The 18,729-nt window shown below is 31.9% G+C and overlaps 1 protein-coding gene across 2 annotated transcripts in view; it reads left to right on the top strand.

Moving 5' to 3' along the window:
- The first annotated feature begins 272 nt into the window (after positions 1-272).
- LOC127733068 (protein mono-ADP-ribosyltransferase PARP6-like) overlaps positions 273-18,729 on the top strand; it is a 43,896-nt gene continuing 25,439 nt past the window's right edge. Inside the window, exons 1-8 of one of the 2 annotated variants that reach the window (XR_007996695.1) lie at positions 273-546; positions 7,340-7,435; positions 8,183-8,272; positions 9,889-10,049; positions 11,645-11,739; positions 12,196-12,259; positions 17,560-17,650; positions 18,090-18,159. Coding sequence is in view for 1 of the 2 variants with exons in the window: in XM_052242338.1 (XP_052098298.1) it covers positions 459-546; positions 7,340-7,435; positions 8,183-8,272; positions 9,889-10,049; positions 11,645-11,739; positions 12,196-12,259; positions 17,560-17,650; positions 18,090-18,159 (755 nt within the window). In the remaining variant the exon portion in view is untranslated. The remainder of the gene's footprint in view (positions 547-7,339; positions 7,436-8,182; positions 8,273-9,888; positions 10,050-11,644; positions 11,740-12,195; positions 12,260-17,559; positions 17,651-18,089; positions 18,160-18,729) is intronic. The other variant, XM_052242338.1, reaches the window with a different exon arrangement.

The following is an 18,729-nucleotide window of genomic DNA, read 5'->3' as shown; positions in this document are numbered from 1 at the left end:
CAAAAAGGAAAGTAATACAAAAAATATAACAAAACAATAAACACAAAACCAAGAAATAACAAAATAACAAAACAATCATTGAAACATTAAATATATTATAAAGAACATTAAACAAATAACAAAACCAATACACACAAAATATATGACAAAACAATTAAAACAACATATAAATAGCAAATCAAGAAACATAAAAACACAAAATGAATGTGATTTAAAAAAATGTTATATTACCATCTTATATTAGTATCGTTGCACTTCCAAAGGTTTGGGTTCCCAGGAGGCACAGTTTTTGGACCAAAGTAATAGGTACGAGTGTGAATATATCTTTAATCCAGATTCCAATCTAATCAAGCATTTACGTTCCCCATTTCAAAGGGAGATTATAATTTATTTACATTGCACAACTTTATTTCTATGTAAACGAGGCATCTCTATAAAAATTAGTCTATATAGAGAAGATGTCTTTATCAGCCAGAAAGCAGAAATTCGTGGAAGATGCCAAAGCAGCCGAAGAGCTTTGCAATACAAACAGTCTGCCCTTTGGAGGTATTCCCATGACAATTTGCCTGATTTCTCAGATAAAATGAAAGCATTTCCCAAGTTGTTTACCAGTTACTTTCGTTTTTACTCTCTTCAACAGGTTGGACGCATGACACGACAAACGGAGAGTAGTTATTAAAATGAGTAACTGTTCAACAAATAAGAGAAATTTTTGCCCTTAGAGTGACATTTTATAATGAAAAACTAAGCCACTTTTCCACCAGATTCTCAAACTGAATCAAAGGGCATAGCTGTCAACTGACCCGTATTCTGTGGGTCACACCTGAGAATTTCCCCCTTCACACAGGATTTTTTTAAATACCAGCCAGGTATTCTGATAACCCAGGATATCAGAAAATGACCTGTTTTCACCCGTATTTCTGACTGGTATTGTTTCCGGTATTTAGAAGTCAAATGTACTTTCGGTTTTCTCTGCGTTTTTTCCTTTGAAAAGGTAAACATTTGAAATTAGAATTTGCTTATTTACCGTGCCAATGACAGCTATGAAAACATTACATTTGACTGAAAGGTAACAATTCGAGGATTGTTTGTTAATTGTAACCCAGAAAGTTGAAGCCAGTCTGAAGCTTGACATACAATTTTATGTCCTGATTAAAAGATTTGCCGTTTGCAAATATCAAATATCCTGTAAAAATCATTTTAAAGCAATTTGAACCTTTTAATACATTTCTGTCGGAGAGAGTAATTTTGTTATCACTTTAATGTAAAAGCTTTAAATCAAATCTATATGCTCTAGATATTACACTGAAAGGAAACACACTAATTTCTTTCTATTTATCTTCCTCCTGTGTATAGGAGTACATTACTGTAGCTATAATTGATTTCTAATTACATGTATAGCTGGGGTTTATGACATTTAAGGAATAACTGTAATATTTTTTCTGTCTATGAAGAAATAACATCAAAAATGTGATGCACACTGAATAACGCGCGTAGCGTGTTATTTTAAAGTGTGCATCACATTTTTTATGTTATTTCGAATAGACAGATAAAATATTACAGTTATTTCTTATAATTTAATTCTAAATTCCATTTTAAACTGGAGTAAACAATGAAAAAACGTTGATGACGTCACGGTCACATGACTAAATTATGTCTATGAGCTGATAAACAAAGCAACATCAGCCAATCAGCAGACGCGTTACATCCAAAATTAATATTCATTAATAAAAAGAAGTAAACTAGTGTGAATAAAACAATAAAGGGGCATATATATTGCTTAAGAAAGCTATTTGATTAATGATACATGTAAATATTTATAATGGTTTACTTTTATAAATTGTGACTTGGATGGGGAGTTGTCTTATTGGCACTCATACATCTTCCTATATCTATATACTTAAAAAATACAAAAGTGATTATTTTTAGGAAACTCAGTGGTACATGTATATGTTATCATGGTTATAGTATATAAAAAAAAAACTCTCAATATTAAAATTGGACCGAAAAAGTTTGTATGCTAATGACCTGACATTTTCAATTTTAGAGGTTGACAGGTATGAAGGGTGCTAGTTTAGTGGGTCAGATGAGGTTTTACTGCCAATGGTGGTCCCTATACTATGGTATTTTATATAGGATATTGACTGCCATTGATAGAAACACTTCATCTGGCCCACTAAACAAGCCCCTGTGACTGAATACTGTTTTACCAATTTCAGAGCCAATGAAAATCACTCAAAATGGACTCTCGCTTGACTCATTGAAATTTGATCTATCCCTGATTTCAGCTGGGGTCCAGAGATTTGGCTCAAAATACGAAAAAAATCACTAATTAGCGACAAGATGACAAAATATGTGTTAATAAAGTTTATATACTATTAAAATTGAGAATGGAAATGGGGAATATGTCAGAGAGACAACAACCCGACCAAAGAGCAGATAACAGCTGAAGGCCACCAATGGGTCTTCAACGCAGTGAGAAAATCCAACACCCTGAGGTGGTCCTCAGCTGGCCCCTAAATAAAATTGTGTACTAGTTCAGTGAAAATGGACGTCACACTAAACTCCAAAACATATAAAGGAACTAAAATTAAAAAAAAACATACAAAACTAACAAAGGCCAGAGGTTCCTGACTTGGGACAGGCGTAAAAATGTGGCGGGGTTAAACATGTTTTGTGTTATCTCAACCCTCCCCCTATACCTCTAGCCAATGTAGAATAAAGAAACACATAGCAATACGCACAGTAAAACTCAGTTTAAAAGAAGTCAGAGTCGGATGTCAGAATAAATGACAAAAGAAACTAAGCAAAATGACAATGATACATAAATTAACAAAGGACTACTAGCAGTTACTTATATGCCAGCTCCAGACCTCAATTAAACTGATTTAAAGATTATGTCTTCATCATATGAAAATCAGGTACAATCCCTCCCGTTAAGGGTTTAGTATCATACCATCATAAAATATATGAGAAGAACATAACCTGTATCATGCCAACAACTGGTTTTAGAATAAATGTGTTTATTTCCGATGTAAAGACCCTATGAGTGAATCAATATTAATACCAAAATATGCAATCCTTAATGATCTGACCATGCTGACAACAGTATCGTAACTATATCCCTTTCGAATAAGTCTGTTTAAAGGTTTGGTTAGCTTTTGAGGTGAATGTTGACATTTTTGTGCTTTGTAAAGAATATTACCATAAAATATTGGATGTGAAATACTTGAACGTATAAGATGTCTGCATGTTGATTTATATTTACGAATGATGTCCTTGTAACGATGATAAAATTTAGTAAATGTTTTGACTAGTTTGTGATATCGAAAACCCTTGTGTAATAATTTTTATACGCCCGTTTACGGGACGTATTATGGCATACCGTTGTCCGTCTGTCCGTCCGTCTGTCCGTCGTCAACATGTCGGACATTAACTAAAAAATGCTTTAACCAATTTGCATAAAACTTTGGTGAATTGTTTATATCTATTGACCTGAGCTCCCTTTCGTTTTTTATAAAATTTAGATTTTACGTTTCCGAGTTATGGGGTTTTATTCATTAAAAAAAGGGGGATTTTCCAGTTTTCGGACAATAAGTCAAGAATGCTTTCACCAACTTGCAAGAAATTGTGGTGAATTGTTTATATCTATTGACATGAGCTCCCTTTCGATTTTTATAAATTTTAGATTTTACGTTTCCGAGTTACAGGGTTTTATTCATAAAAAAAGGGGGGATTTTCCAGTTTTCGGACAAAAACTCAAAAATGCTTCCAGCAATTCTTATGAAACTTTAGTGAATTGTTTGTATGTATTGATGTAAGCTCCCTTTAGAATTTTATAAATTTTACGTTTTACATTTTTGAGTTATGGGGTTTTATTCATTAAAAAAGGGGTGATTTTCCAGTTTTCGGACAATAACTCAAAAATGCTGTCACCAATTCTCATGAAACGTTGGTGAATTGTTTATATCTATTGATGTAAGCTCCCTTTTTATTTTCATAAATTTCTAATATGACATTGAGAATTTATTGAACTTTATTTGTTTATAGTCTGACAACAGATTTACTAAGTATTGCACAACAGCAAGAAATCTTTAATTGAATATAAATTCAATTCATATAACCAATTTCAAGTTCTTTGACTACATTTATTCAGAAACCTATAATATGTCAAATATTTAATTACAATCCAAATTCAGACCTGAATCAAGCTTGAATATTGTGTCCATTTTTGCCCCAAATGTTCAGGGTTGGACCTCTGCGGGCGTATCTAGCTGCGCTCAGCGAAGCAGTTTATTCAGTAATACAGAGATTTACTAAATACGTTGTTACATACACGAGCAAATCGAACAAGTCGAGATATATAACACCATAAGATGGTGAAGTCACCATCTAAAAATGGATAAATAACAATAGGAAATGAAAATTCATCTCTTTTATCATAAATTTTGGTATTAAGCTTCCCCTTAAAGATATAGATATCAAGATCCAGGAAAAGGCAGTGTTCATTGTTAGTATTAGCTTTATTTAAAGTCAGTTCGGCAGGATAAATCTCTTAAGTATACATACTGAAGTCGTCATTATTGAGAGCCAATATATCATCTAAATATCTAAAAGTGTTATTAAATTTTTGAATCAGAAGTTGTTTCAATGGGTCTTTGCTGATTTTAGTTATAAATTGTAACTCATAACAATACAGAAACAGATCCACAATAAGTGGTGCACAGTTAGTTCCCATGGGAATTCCGATAACCTGACGCTATACGAAATCTCCATAGCGAACAAAAAAGTTAACTAGTAAAAATTCAAGGGCAGTTATAGTATCAAAGCAGGTCCAATTGACATAGTTCTTTTGTTTGTTGTTACTAAAAAATGACCTAAAAGAGTTCGAACATATATATTCGCATTTCGATTTTTTAAATGCCCTTTCAATTAGGTGTGTGAATTTTTTCTTAATAAAATATGAGGCAAAGTGGTATATAGGGTAGAAAATCAAAATTTTGAACAGATTCAAAATCACCAATATAAGCATTCAATTTATATAGTACTTCCAACGAATTTTTGACACTCCAAAAGTAATTAATTCCACTATTTTCAAAAGCCTTATTTGAACAATTTATTACCAGGTTTTTGATTGTACCAAGTGTACTAGTAAGTTGAATAGATAGTTTAGTAGTGAAACAATTCCTGAAGACGAAATAAATCTATATTTGTAAGGAATTTTGTGCAGCTTCGGGAGCCAGTCAGTGATTTTGCTAGCGCTCGTCATTTTCGTCATTTACGAAACGGTTTTCAAAATGACGAAAGTATTCCAAATCAATTTCGTCACTTCATTTTGGAAAGAGTAAAAATATTTTCGCATGAAAATACTATAATTCTACCTGTCTTATTGTTTGTTTCTGACAAGTTTATGACCCTCAGCTAATTAACATTTACAACAGGTGTTATAAGTTATGATTACAGATAATCCGCTTATTGCCATCGGATGGGTCACTTATCCGTTAATTATTTATCAACCTCAAAATTGATCATCAATATATTTTTTTCTCCAGTAAAATCAGTCAGTCGGCATTTCAATTTCAATATTTATCAAACGAGCAGTTCGTTTGTCGTAGTTTCGTCATTTGAGTTTTCCCTCGGACAGTTCGCATTTTAATTTCAATATTTCTCAAACGATCACAATTTGCAGTTCGCTTGTCGTAGTTCGTCAAATGAACGTATTTTCGTCATATTTGATATAACTTTCGACAATTTCGATTAAAAAGATAGAACTATGTTCATAACGTTCAGAAATGTTTTCACGAGTCAAACAGGTGCTTCCTTTACGATGAACTGCGCATGCGCGAAAGTATTCATATGAATTTAAAGACACTAAAACGTAAAATACAAAATAATTAAGTATCAAACTAAACGAGAGAGACAATTATAGTTCTTATTTAGCAAATTTAATTTAAAAAATGATAATTTCCTGCCTTTTTTTAAACACGAACCAATCCGTAGATGAATGCGGATTCACTCTGAATTTATTATCCACTTGTCACTTCCCGTTTTTATTTCATTTGAAAATCGAAAGTAAACGTGATCTATTCATGATAAATTTACAATTTAAAGTCATTAGAATTGTTCCAATAAGGATTTGTACAAATCCTTGGTTCCAACTTTATAGAATTAATTTTAAATATCGCTTTAAAACGTTTTTAAGTATCAATAATGCAGTGAAATAGTCCTTACAAGTTCATTTATGCTGTGATTCCTGGTTTAAAAAAAAAATGGATCCCAACTTTTGCTGATTAGGAATGTACCCTGAAACTAACTGAAGTGCAATTGTGAACTAGATTTCTAGATCTTATATCCTAATCTTCGTATTAAAGTGCCACATCAGTTAAATCATGCAGTAACTGCCTAGTATGCCTAAGTCCTTCAAAGACAAAGTCTGACAAAGATGTATAGATAGTAATATACATCCTAGGTCCCTTGCTGCTACCCAAAATAAGGTTGATTTTCATCCCGCGCAAAAGTGACTAAAGCCCTCAAAATCCTAGCTTAAACCCTGGAGCCAGTACATAGTTGGAACTTTCATTGTATTTAGTTCTGCTTGTAAACTAAAGAGGTAGCTTAAAGTTGATGTTTATTACAGATGTAATTTTTTTTTTAATGTTGGTGAAATCGTGATTTCCTTTTTTAGAACCTCAGTGTAAAATTTACGTCAAACAATAATGATATTGTTAGCAGCCTTATCAGCCAGGACAAAAACAAATTCCTTGGCGAGTTCTTTTAGCTTATGTTTGATACGAGAAATTGAGCTATTTAATAATTATAGTTGATGTTAGGAGTAAAATGTTCTTTAAAATGTTGAAAACGTATATCAACTATGTTCATTATCGAAATAAAAAAAAAATCTAATGATTTCTTGTCAGCTTTTTCTCGTTATATCCTATCCTTTTATCGTTGTATACTATAGATAGGTTTCGAATGACGTAATTTGAGATTGAGTTATTTTAGCTTGGCTGTCAGTTTGGAGGAATAAACATATGCATGTTAAAAAGGTTGATTTTCTGATTTAACTAACCAAATTGAAACATGCGATTCACACAAGTTTGATAAGAGATCCTTACTTTATCGTAGTGATGATATAAAAGCAAGGCCAAAAGCAATAAATATTGTTCAGAAAAACCCCTTTCCTAAAGTCTAGCAGTCAGTAGAACAAGCTGAAATTGGCTGAAGGAGTTTGTGCACTTATACCTCCAACATGGTGACCATAGGGAAGTAATTATAACACTTGCTCAAATTCTGTCAATCTAAACCCATCTATACTATTATGCTATCATTATTTTTTCAGATTTTTCCATATCGGAATCCACCATTTCATTTGCTGTTACTTTGGAAACGCCTAGATTTGAAAAATGTACAATTTGTGTAACAGATGACTACCCAGGTAAATCATTTAGCATCTTAAGAAATGGCTTATCGAGAATTTCTTGAATTAGAAACTCTCAATTCTTTATGTGAGTATGGACAACAATAATGTTTGAATACATCCCATTTCCCAAGATAACATACATGTCCATGTATAATCCCAGACCCATATTTCAAAAGTTATAGGATTTGGCCTTGTAAAATTTGACATTTGTATTGGACAATATAGGAGCGAAAATGTTTTAAAAGGTACTTCAAAACAGACATAAATTGAAATCTTAAATTAAAAGTTCAAATTTTAGTTTCAAATTAGGCCAAATGTGGCCCTTATCAAACCCTGTCCTTTCATATAGCATCCTGGTAAAAATGGAACTTTTTAGTACCATCCTGCTTCTTGAAATTATAGCATCACATCAATAGTGCTGTCTATAAGAAAATTTCATTTCGGATAGCATCACATTCAAGCAATGTAGCTTATAATTTTGATGCTAAACACATGTTAAAGGTCCTTTGGAGAAAACTGAAGTTGACTGATAATCACATGAATATACCAAGAACATTTGAAGAATTAAAATGTTTCATTTCTTTCCAACCTATATAACATCAAAGTAAATAGTATAACTTTTGAATGACTGGAAACATCATCTTTGGCCTAGTAAAGTAATAGACAGACAAATCCGCATTTTATAATTGTTTAAACATGGAGAAAATGATTTCATTGACAATTTGACAACTAATATTTGATATAATAAGTTCTATATTTCAGAAAATACCTTTATTTGTAAATTTGGAGAGAAAGAGGAAACGGAGATAATAAACAGCACAATACCACTGATAATTGTCAAACTACATAATGGTTAGTACCCGTATACTGTGGATTCAAATTTTTGTGGGTACCAAATATTATGCCTTTGGGTATATACCGAGTTTGATCTATTTTGAGGTATCAATAATGCCAGCTTTAAAACAATAAGGTGTTCATTGTTGTTGATTGTAAAAATAAAATTGAGAATGGAAACAGGGAATGTGTCAAAGAGACAACAACACGACCAAAGAGCAGAAAACAGCCTAAGGCCACCAATGATCTTCAACACAGGGAGAAAATCCCGCACCCGGAAGCGAGCTTCAGACGGCCCCTAAACAAAAATGTGTACTAGTTTAGTGAAAATGGACGTCAAACTAAACTCCGAAACATATAAATGAACCAAAATTAAAAAAAAACATACAAGACTAACATGTGTTTATAGTAAATGAACTTGATAGAAATAGCTATATAAAATAAAGATGTGGTATGATTGCCAATGAGACTACTATCCTCAAGAGAACCAATGACATAGATGTTACCAACTATAGGTCGCCGTACAGCCTTCAACAATGAACAAAACTCATACTGCATAACAAGTTATATAAGGCCCAAATTAACAAAATGTACATCAATATATCTGTTTAACTGACTAGAAACATATTTTTAAGTAAATCTGAAATATAATGGTTTAATGCATTTGTTGTATGTAAATTTGTGGAAGAGCATTATGAAAATTAATGAAATATTCAAAATTGGAGAAAGTTTCAGATGAAACATAAATATGCAAACACTGATAGAATAAATTGTTTAATTCATAAAAAAATACTGCAACAATCATCATCTACATACCTTTTAAATCACAAAATATTATTGGTTTATAGCCATTATAGGTTATTTTTAATTGAGGTTTCAGACTTTTTGTGATTATTTTTTTATGCCCCTGCCGTAGCAGATGGGGCATTAAGTTTTACCCTAGTCCATCTGTCCGTCCATCCGCAACTTTGTATAACTTATACACAATGCTTATTGCCAACAAAACACAGATCAAGCTTGAATTTTGGTGGCGTCACTTTTACCGTTCTAGAGTTATGCCCACTTACAATGAAAAAATTGCTGAATTTTTTGTTTCTGTTCTCCAACTTAAGTTTGCCTCAACCAAATGTTATGAAACTTATACACAATGCATTTTACCACAAAATTCAGATCAGGTTTGAATTTTGGTGGCATCACTTTTACTGTTCTAGAGTTATGCCCCTTTACAAATGGAAAAATTGCTAAATTTTTCATTTCCATTCTCTAACTTAAGTTTGCCTCAACCAAATGTTATGAAACTTATACACAATACTTATTACCACAAAACTCAGATCAAATACAAATTTGAGTAGCGTCACTTTTACCGTTCTTCAGTTATGTCCCGTTATAACTTTATATGATATGCAAGCGGGGGCATCATCTGTGTCCCATGGACACATTCTCCATTTATTATACATTAAATTGGACAGGTATGAATTCTTTAGTAGAAAGAAATTATCCTTAAATCCTAATTTTGACATGTGTTAGAATCTTTAAATACATATTCCATCTAACCTGTATATAAGGGTCATCCTTAGAACCAGATAAAACTGACCTTATAAGAGATGTGACCTTTGTTTTTTGTTTATATTTAGATTTAACCAGCCCTCCAGATATGATGAGTCAGTCATCCTTGTCTGTACCTCACTCGACACAGAGATCTATCAGTATGGAGTCTTCAGGTTCTAGTTATATGGACTGTAAATCTACTGTGTCCAGTGAATCTGAAGAAGAAGATATGGATTACTATTATAAGGTATATAGATCTATCTCTGCTCTGAATGATATGCATTATTTCTCCACTCAATACTGTTAAATCTAACTTATTAAACACAAATGTTTTAAGTGTTTGAAATTTAATGTTTGAGAGTGCCAACAGAAGTACTAGCAGTACAACATAGATTTCTGGTACTCTGTTTCATTTACATCCAAATTCTAAATCATTTAGATTATAAATTATATTTCTCTAATTCTTCGTCAATTTATCCCTTTCTGCACCCATTGTATAAAAAAAATTTAATCAACGTGTGGTTCGTTTGATCTCAGTTCTTCATTGGTTAAAATCCGATTATGACGTCGGATTTTCTTGCTTTCCTCTGAATATCCTATTGTGACGGCATGAAAAAAGGCGACCATGTCTGATGACGTTACATAGAAAGAACACATCTTTTTGCAGATCATTCAAAAAGAAGGAATAAGTTTGCCTGCATATTGTTTGAAAATCATTCGAGAAACAGATTCCACCACCAAATCTCGTGTAATACGATATTTATCCACTCTCGACAGTTAAATTTTAAATATTTAAAACGCTCGGCGCGCCTCGCGTTTTAAATTTGAAAATTTAACTGTCTCGAGTGGATAAATATTGTATCACACTCGATGCAGTGGTAGAATCTATATATATATATTTGCCCTGTCCACCTGTTGGTTAATTTTAAAACTGCCAGTATTCATTTGTATTTTGTTATGTGAATATACAGGTAGTACCATAATTGTTGTTTACATTGTATGTTGAACAAGTTACGTGTTCATTTTTAGTGGCAAAATCTTATCATTATACCCCTGCTACAAAAAAGACTGGTTATCAACTGACTGTGTTTCCATCCATCCCATGAAATTTGTATCATATATTTCTCTGAAACTACATATCCGAGCTTTCTGAAATTTGGAATCAAGCTTCATGTGAGCATGCTAATGTTTCCATTGCAGATATACAAGTTAAATAATTAGTAGTAAACATTTTCCCCTGATAACACGATAAGGTACATTTTTGTTCTTAAAAGCAAGTGAGATCAAGAGAAAAGTTAGAGAACAGAAATAATTTGCTTAGAACTTCAAGGGAGGTATTTTTTTCCAGGGAAATGCCAAAGATCTGTTTGGGACTTTTAGCAGCCTGAGGTATATACAAGTCATTCTCAAATGTGACATTTATTCCAGCTTTGCCCCTTTGTATATCAAAGTATTATGCTTGTCTTAAGACATCGCAAATGTATAGAAATGTCATTTACAATAACCATTAATGATTGTGTTTGGCATACCTAAGGGATTGAACATGTATTTTGTAAATATTATTATTTTATTACTGTAAATTCAGAAATTATTCAATATTGCGGGCATTTATTATTGCGATTAACAAAAATGTGAGTTTAATTATTGCGATTTTAGGAAAAGCGACATACAGATATATGTATTTGATATCAGAATGCAAGTACTTATTATTGCGATTCTCAAGTAGTTGCATTATTCACATTAATGAAAACCTCGAAATAATTTCTGAATTTACAGTATATGTGACAGATAGCTATTTTGTAGCATTTCATTTAGATTTAGATAAAAGTATTTTTGTTACAGGAAGAAGGGTGTGTTGGTCAAAAAATTTGTCCTGTGTTGGAAAAAGATATGGAAAAATTAGTAGAATTGTATGGAGAAGCAGCTATATCATACAGGTATCAGACAGAAATCACTGTTTTAGTGGAAGTTATATATTTGAAAATTTTTATCAAAATTTAAGTAGTTAAAATGCTGATAGATGTATGACCTATACATCTGAATACACAAGACATTTTTCATTGATTGATTGATCGATTGATTGATTGAATATTGCTTTATGTTTCACCTGGATGTGTCTGGTTATCTACCATTTATAAAGTATATATAATGAAAACTTATTTGATATCTTCAAGAATGAACACAATCTTTTTTGCAGATCATTGAAAAAGATAAAATTTTTGTGCGTATTGTCATCATAAGAGAAACAGATTTTACCACCCTTTCTCATGTAATTAGATATTTCTCCACTATGCACACTTGAATTTAAAAAAAATATATTTAAAACGCTTGGGGAGCCTTGTATTTGTTTTTTAATTTGAAAAAAAAAGAACCGTCTCTATATATAATTACAGATTATTAGATGCCATAGATGAGATAGATATACAGATTAATCTGCCACTTAGTTCTATTATTGATGTAAGTAACATTTTATTAATAACATTATTGAGATTCTTTTTCTAATTCTCTAGTCATTTAAAATGGTTTTGAAGAGTTGGAAAATAGTTATTGACCTTGCATTGATTAGATTATTGCATGTTATTTGCAGTCAAATCTAATTCAAAATATTATACTAGTGAGTTTTTATACGACCGCAAAAAAATTTTGTGGTCCTATATTGGTATGACAGTGGTGTCGTTGTCGTCGTCCGAAGACACATTGGTTTTCGCACTCTAACTTTAGTTTAAGTGAATGGATCTCTATGAAATTTTACCATAAGGTTCAATACCACAAAAGGAAGGTTGGGATTGATTTTGGGGGTTATGGAACTAACAGTTAAGGAATTAGGGGCCAAAAAGGGGTCAAAAATAAGTATTTTTGTAACTTCCAGACATAACTTGTGTCTTAGTTTTTGGATCTCTCTGACATTGTACCACAAGGTTCCATATCATAAAGGGAATGCTGGGATTGATTTTGGGGGTAATTGCCTCAACATTTTAGGAAAAAAGGGCCAAAAAACAAGCATTTTTCTGGTTTCATGACAATAACTTGTGTGTAAGTGTATGGATCTTTCTGAAATTGTACTACAAGGTTCCATATCACAAAGGGAAAGCTGGAATTGAGTTTGGGGGTAATTGCCCAAAACGTTTAGGAATAAGGGGCCAAAAATAAGCATTTTTCTAGTTTCCAGACAATAACTTGTGTTCAATTGTATGGATCTCTCTGAAATTGTACTGCAAGGTACCATACCACAAAGGGAAGGCTTGGATTGATTTTGGGGGGAATTGCCTCAAAATTTTAGGAATTAGGGGACAAAAAGGGGCAAAAAACAAGCATTTTTCTAGTTTTAGGACAATAACTTGTGTGCTTTTAAATTATGTATAAAGTAATGGTTAATGAACAATTAAGATAATTTAAAACAGTGTAAGGAAGGTAATTCAAATACAACGTTTTGGTTACTTCCCTTACACTGCTTTTAAATTATGTTTAAAGAAATGCATATTTATAAAGGAAGACCAGTAAAAATATCTGCAAATGTTGTTACAAAAAAATTCAAATGAATGATTTGACACTATATTTTAAATTCTATTATAAAATAGATTAAGTTAGCACTATGGTAAATTTAAATGGGTAATTATGGTTGCAAACTCCATTGGAAATTTGAATTGAGATTATGACCATATCTTGAGGGAAAGAATTTTTTGAGGGAAAAAAGGGGGGGGGGGGGGGGTAAAAAGAAATTGTGGGGGTCATTTTTTTCTCATTTCAGATTTCAGAAATTAAAAAGAATTATTCTTCAAATATTATTTTTTTTTCAAATTTCAAATATTGAAAAATTTCAAGAAGTAACATTTAATTGCACAGTATGGCGCATTAGATTTGTAAAATCTTTGACCACATTTATTTATTTGTTATGCCGAATCTAACCGTGTATTTAGATTTTTAATTTTGGGTCCAGTTTTCAAATTGGTCTACATTAAGGTCCAAAGGGTCCAAAATAAAACTTTGTTTGATTTTAACAAAAATTGAATATATGGGGTTCTTTGATATGCTGAGTCTAAACATGTATTTAGATTTTTGATTTTTGGCCTAGTTTTCAAGTTGGTCCAAATTGGGGTCCAAAATTAAACTTTGTTTGATTTCAACAAAAATTGAATATATGGGGTTCTTTGATATGCTGAATCTAGGTGTAATACCACCAAATCATAGTACGTCACATCCGGTTGCATACGAAAATAGGTCGAAAAAAAATATTCCCTTGAATTTGACAGTTGTAGGTAATTGATCCTACATTTCATTGCAGTAAAACATTTCTGAGTCATAAACATATATCTTGGGTATTTCAAAGCACCATTATTTCTTTATTTGGGGTTTCTATAGAATATTTTGGAAACTTGAGGTTACATGGTTACTAAAGCTTGTACACAGGTTAAAAAAGGGGGAAAATTTGATTGGTTAACTTCCAGTGATGGTTATTTTCTTATATGCAATGAAATGTTATGTGAAATTTTTTCTATAGTACTGGACAGGATAAAACTTTACTCATGCCAAGTATTTGTTTATTTGAAACAAAGATAAATTCTGCACAATTTTTTGAAAAGTGCAAATTTAACAAAGACTAATAGGGGAAAATCAATGGTGGTATTACACCTAATATGGGAAGCTGTACATGCACCTTTGACCTTGTGAGTACTCTCATGTGTTAAAATTTCTTGCTATTTAAGTGAAATATTACAAATAATGAAATATTCTGAGTGGATTGAGTCTCCAAAATACATTTTATGAGAAAATTTCCTTGAAATAGGACTTTGCCATGAATATTAGTTGACAGAACAAGCCATACTTAGAGTCTTGGGGAGCTTTTTCTCCTTATTTCTTATATTCTGCTATACTAGAAAATTTTTCCTAAGAAATACTTTAATAAATATATAGTTTTAAGTAAATGAAATTATTTTTAAAGCAGTAACAACAAATTATTCACCAAAAGAGAAGTTTTTTATGTCCTTCTCTGGAACGCGGCGTAAATTTAAGTTTTACGTAAGGACTTATTGAAACCTCCTTGGAGACAGTAAACTTTTATACGGATAGTTCATTCAGCTAGAATACTTCAATTAATCATTTATAATAACATTTCTATCATAAATGAGTGAAAGTTACCCCAAAATTTTTATTTATTGGCCTAAAAAGTAGAAATTTTGAGGAAATGAGAGGTATAAATGGTCCAAAAGAGACCTTATAAGGAAGACAAAGAGGTCCATTAGTAGTATTTATCATCCTAAAGTCATCTTTTGTATCATATTCAACTGTTTGTAGGCAGATGAGATAAATATTTGATCATTTATTGGTCCACACTATATTCTATCATGATGCGGCTTGGTTTGAATTTTTCGAAGAAATTTTGCTCGAATCGCTGTAGATGTCGTCTTACATTATACTAGATTTTTCTCAAACTATTGAACTGATTATGACAAAACTTGACAGGAATGCTTGAAATAACCAGTATTACAAAGGAAAAAAGTCACATTCAGTTTATTTAACAAAAAAGTCTTCTTTAGGTGTAATACCACCAAATCATAGTACGTCACATCCGGTTGCATACGAAAATAGGTCGAAAAAAAATATTCCCTTGAATTTGACAGTTGTAGGTAATTGATCCTACATTTCATTGCAGTAAAACATTTCTGAGTCATAAACATATATCTTGGGTATTTCAAAGCACCATTATTTCTTTATTTGGGGTTTCTATAGAATATTTTGGAAACTTGAGGTTACATGGTTACTAAAGCTTGTACACAGGTTAAAAAAGGGGGAAAATTTGATTGGTTAACTTCCAGTGATGGTTATTTTCTTATATGCAATGAAATGTTATGTGAAATTTTTTCTATAGTACTGGACAGGATAAAACTTTACTCATGCCAAGTATTTGTTTATTTGAAACAAAGATAAATTCTGCACAATTTTTTGAAAAGTGCAAATTTAACAAAGACTAATAGGGGAAAATCAATGGTGGTATTACACCTCTAACCATGTATTTAGATTTTTTATTTGTGGACCCCGATATCAAATTGGTTCATATTGAGGTCAAAAGGGTCCAAAATTAAACTTCGTTTGATTTCATAAAAAATTGAATTATTGGGGTTCTTTGATATGCCAAATCTAACCGTGTATTTAGATTTTTAATTTTGGGTCCTGTTTTTAAAATTGGTCTACATTAAGGTCCAAAGGGTCCAAAATTAAACTTTGTTTGATTTTAACAAAAATTGAATATATGGGGTTCTTTGATATGCTGAATCTAAACATGTATTTAGATTTTAGATTTTTGGCCCAGTTTTCAAGTTGGTCCGAATTGGGGTCCAAAATTAAACTTTGTTTGAATATATGGGGTTCTTTGATATGCTGAATCTAACCATGTATTTAGATTTTTTATTTGTGGGCCCCGTTATCAAATTGGTTCATATTGAGGTCAAAAGGGTCCAGAATTAAACTTTGTTTGATATCATCAAAAATTGAATTATTGGGGTTCTTTGATATTCCAAATCTAACCGTGTATTTAGATTTTTAATTTTGGGTCCCTTTTTTTAAATTGGTCTACATTAAGGTCCAAAGGGTCCAAAATTAAACTTAGTTTGATTTTAACAAAAATTGAATTCATGGGGTTCTTTGATATGCTGAATCTAAACATGTGTTTAGATTTTTGATTATGGGCCCAGTTTTCAAGTTTGTCCAAGTTGGGGTCCAAAATTAAACTTTGTTTGATTTCAACAAAAATTGAATATATGGGGTTCTTTGATATGCTGAATCTAACCATGTATTTTGATTTTGGACATTGGACCATAATAGGTAAATTAAAAAAAATCAAGTTCTTAGACCACATTCTTTCTGTGTCAGAAACCTATGCTGTGTCAAATATTTAATCACAATCCAAATTCAGAGCTGTATCAAGCTTGAATGTTGTGTCCATACTTGCCCCAACTGGTCAGGGTTCGACCTCTGCAGTCGTATCAAGCTGCGCCCAGCGAAGCATTTTATTCTAGTTTCCAGACAATAACTTGTGTTCAAGTGTATGGATCTCTCTGAAATTGTACTGCTAGGTACCATACCACAAAAGGAAAGCTGGGAATGAGTTTGGGGGTGATGAATCATAAGGGGGTTAAAAAAAATTTGGGGGAGGGATTTTTTTTTCCTTTTTTTCCTTTTTTTTTCTTTAATATTTTCCATTTTAAATTGGTTATTTCTGATTTATATATAAAAGCAAATAATAATGATATGGTTTGAATAGGTAAATTAAAAAAATTTAAGTTCTTAGACCCCATTCATTCTGTGTCAGAAACCTATGCTGTGTCAAATATTTAATCATAATCCAAAGTCAGTGTGTATCAAGCTTGAATGTTGTGTCCATACTTGCCCCAACTGTTCAGGGTTCGACCTCTGCGGTCATATCAAGCTGCGCCCAGCGGAGCATTTTATTGTTCAATAATGTGATAAACAAATTCTATCATTTTACCTGAATTTTGTCACACCTGCAACAAAAGTCACAGAAGTAAGACATATCGATCATCCATTCCCTTGTCAACCAAGATTTAGGTTCAGTCTGTGATTCAAGTTCTTTACACTTCAATTACTTTGTCAAACGTTCATGGAATTTTACATAACTTTGACAAAACCTTCTTTTTGATGAAAAGACAGTATCCAGTGCAATATTTTGAAAGCATTATTTTGATTTATCTATAGTTAACTGGACTTGCAGATAATATTTACATCTTTTATATTTTTTGCAGGCCCCTGTAGCAGAAGCATGGAAACTAAATAAGGAAGAACCACTAAGTGTTTGTCTTCATTTGTCATATACAAATTATCTCGACATCCCAAGTAAGTTTATTTGGAAAATAACAAAGTCAACATATTTGAATAATTATATATATTATATCAATCAACATATATTTCATAACCTTACAGGCATTTCACTTTAAGAATGTGAATAATTATAATTAGTTGTGTAGGTGGTATAGCCAAGAAAATAAAACATCATATTTTGTTCTGGTCATCACACATCCAAATAAACAACAACTCTTCCACAACTTGAGTTTGCACAAATTCTTTTGTATTACTGAAAGTGTTGCACTACCTTTTTTATTGCATTGGTGGCCTTTTCCAAGTCGTGGACTTTGATATTGGTGGCAATGAATTTTGCCATGCCATTTAATGAAAAGCGGCTGTACATGTATAAGCAGCACATGTTTTCCATTGAAGACTTAAGTATTACATTCCGATAATGTGTCCATCCTTCACTTATTTTTTATTTTGTCAGGTCCGCCAAAAGTGGAAGTTTTCCAGACATCTAGAAATGAAAAGAATGGGATCTCAAGTCAAATGAAAAAGTAAGTACCTGAACTGTAGTTTGCACCAAATGTTTTTGTTAGTCCCCTACCAACGAAGTCGAAGGAGACTTTAGGTTTGCACTCTGTCTGTCTGTCCGTCTATCTGTCAGTCCGGCAAATCAGTTTTCCAGACTTTTTTTCTTCGTGCTTGAAGATATTGATTTGATATTTGGTTTATTGTTTTATCATGACAAGTTACAGATCAAGTTCAATTTTCACGATTTTAGCTTTTCTCTTTGTTCAGTAAAAGCCCTTTCTCTAGAATTACATTTTTGATGAAATACTTATTAATTAGTAGTTTTCTGTTCAAAGGGAAATAACTCATTTTTTAAAAGGCAAAATATAATTTTTGGATTTTTTTCCTTTTCTTTGGTAAATTGTTTGAAGAATTTAGTGGTAGGTTTGTTTGTCATTCTTGAAGATATTGATTTGATAATTAGTATATAGTTTTATCATGACAAGTTACAGATCAAGTTGGAATTTTGTTCCGGTCTGATGATTTTGTGCAGAGTTATGGTCTTTGGACATAGATAATTCACTTAAATAATCAGTTTTCAACAGTTTTTTTCG

Source organism: Mytilus californianus, unplaced genomic scaffold, assembly GCF_021869535.1.
Source record: "Mytilus californianus isolate M0D057914Y unplaced genomic scaffold, xbMytCali1.0.p SCAF_3, whole genome shotgun sequence".
Lineage (NCBI taxonomy): Eukaryota > Metazoa > Mollusca > Bivalvia > Mytilida > Mytilidae > Mytilus > Mytilus californianus.
Note: the sequence above shows the minus strand (reverse complement) of the source record. Positions and strands in the feature narration are given on the sequence as shown.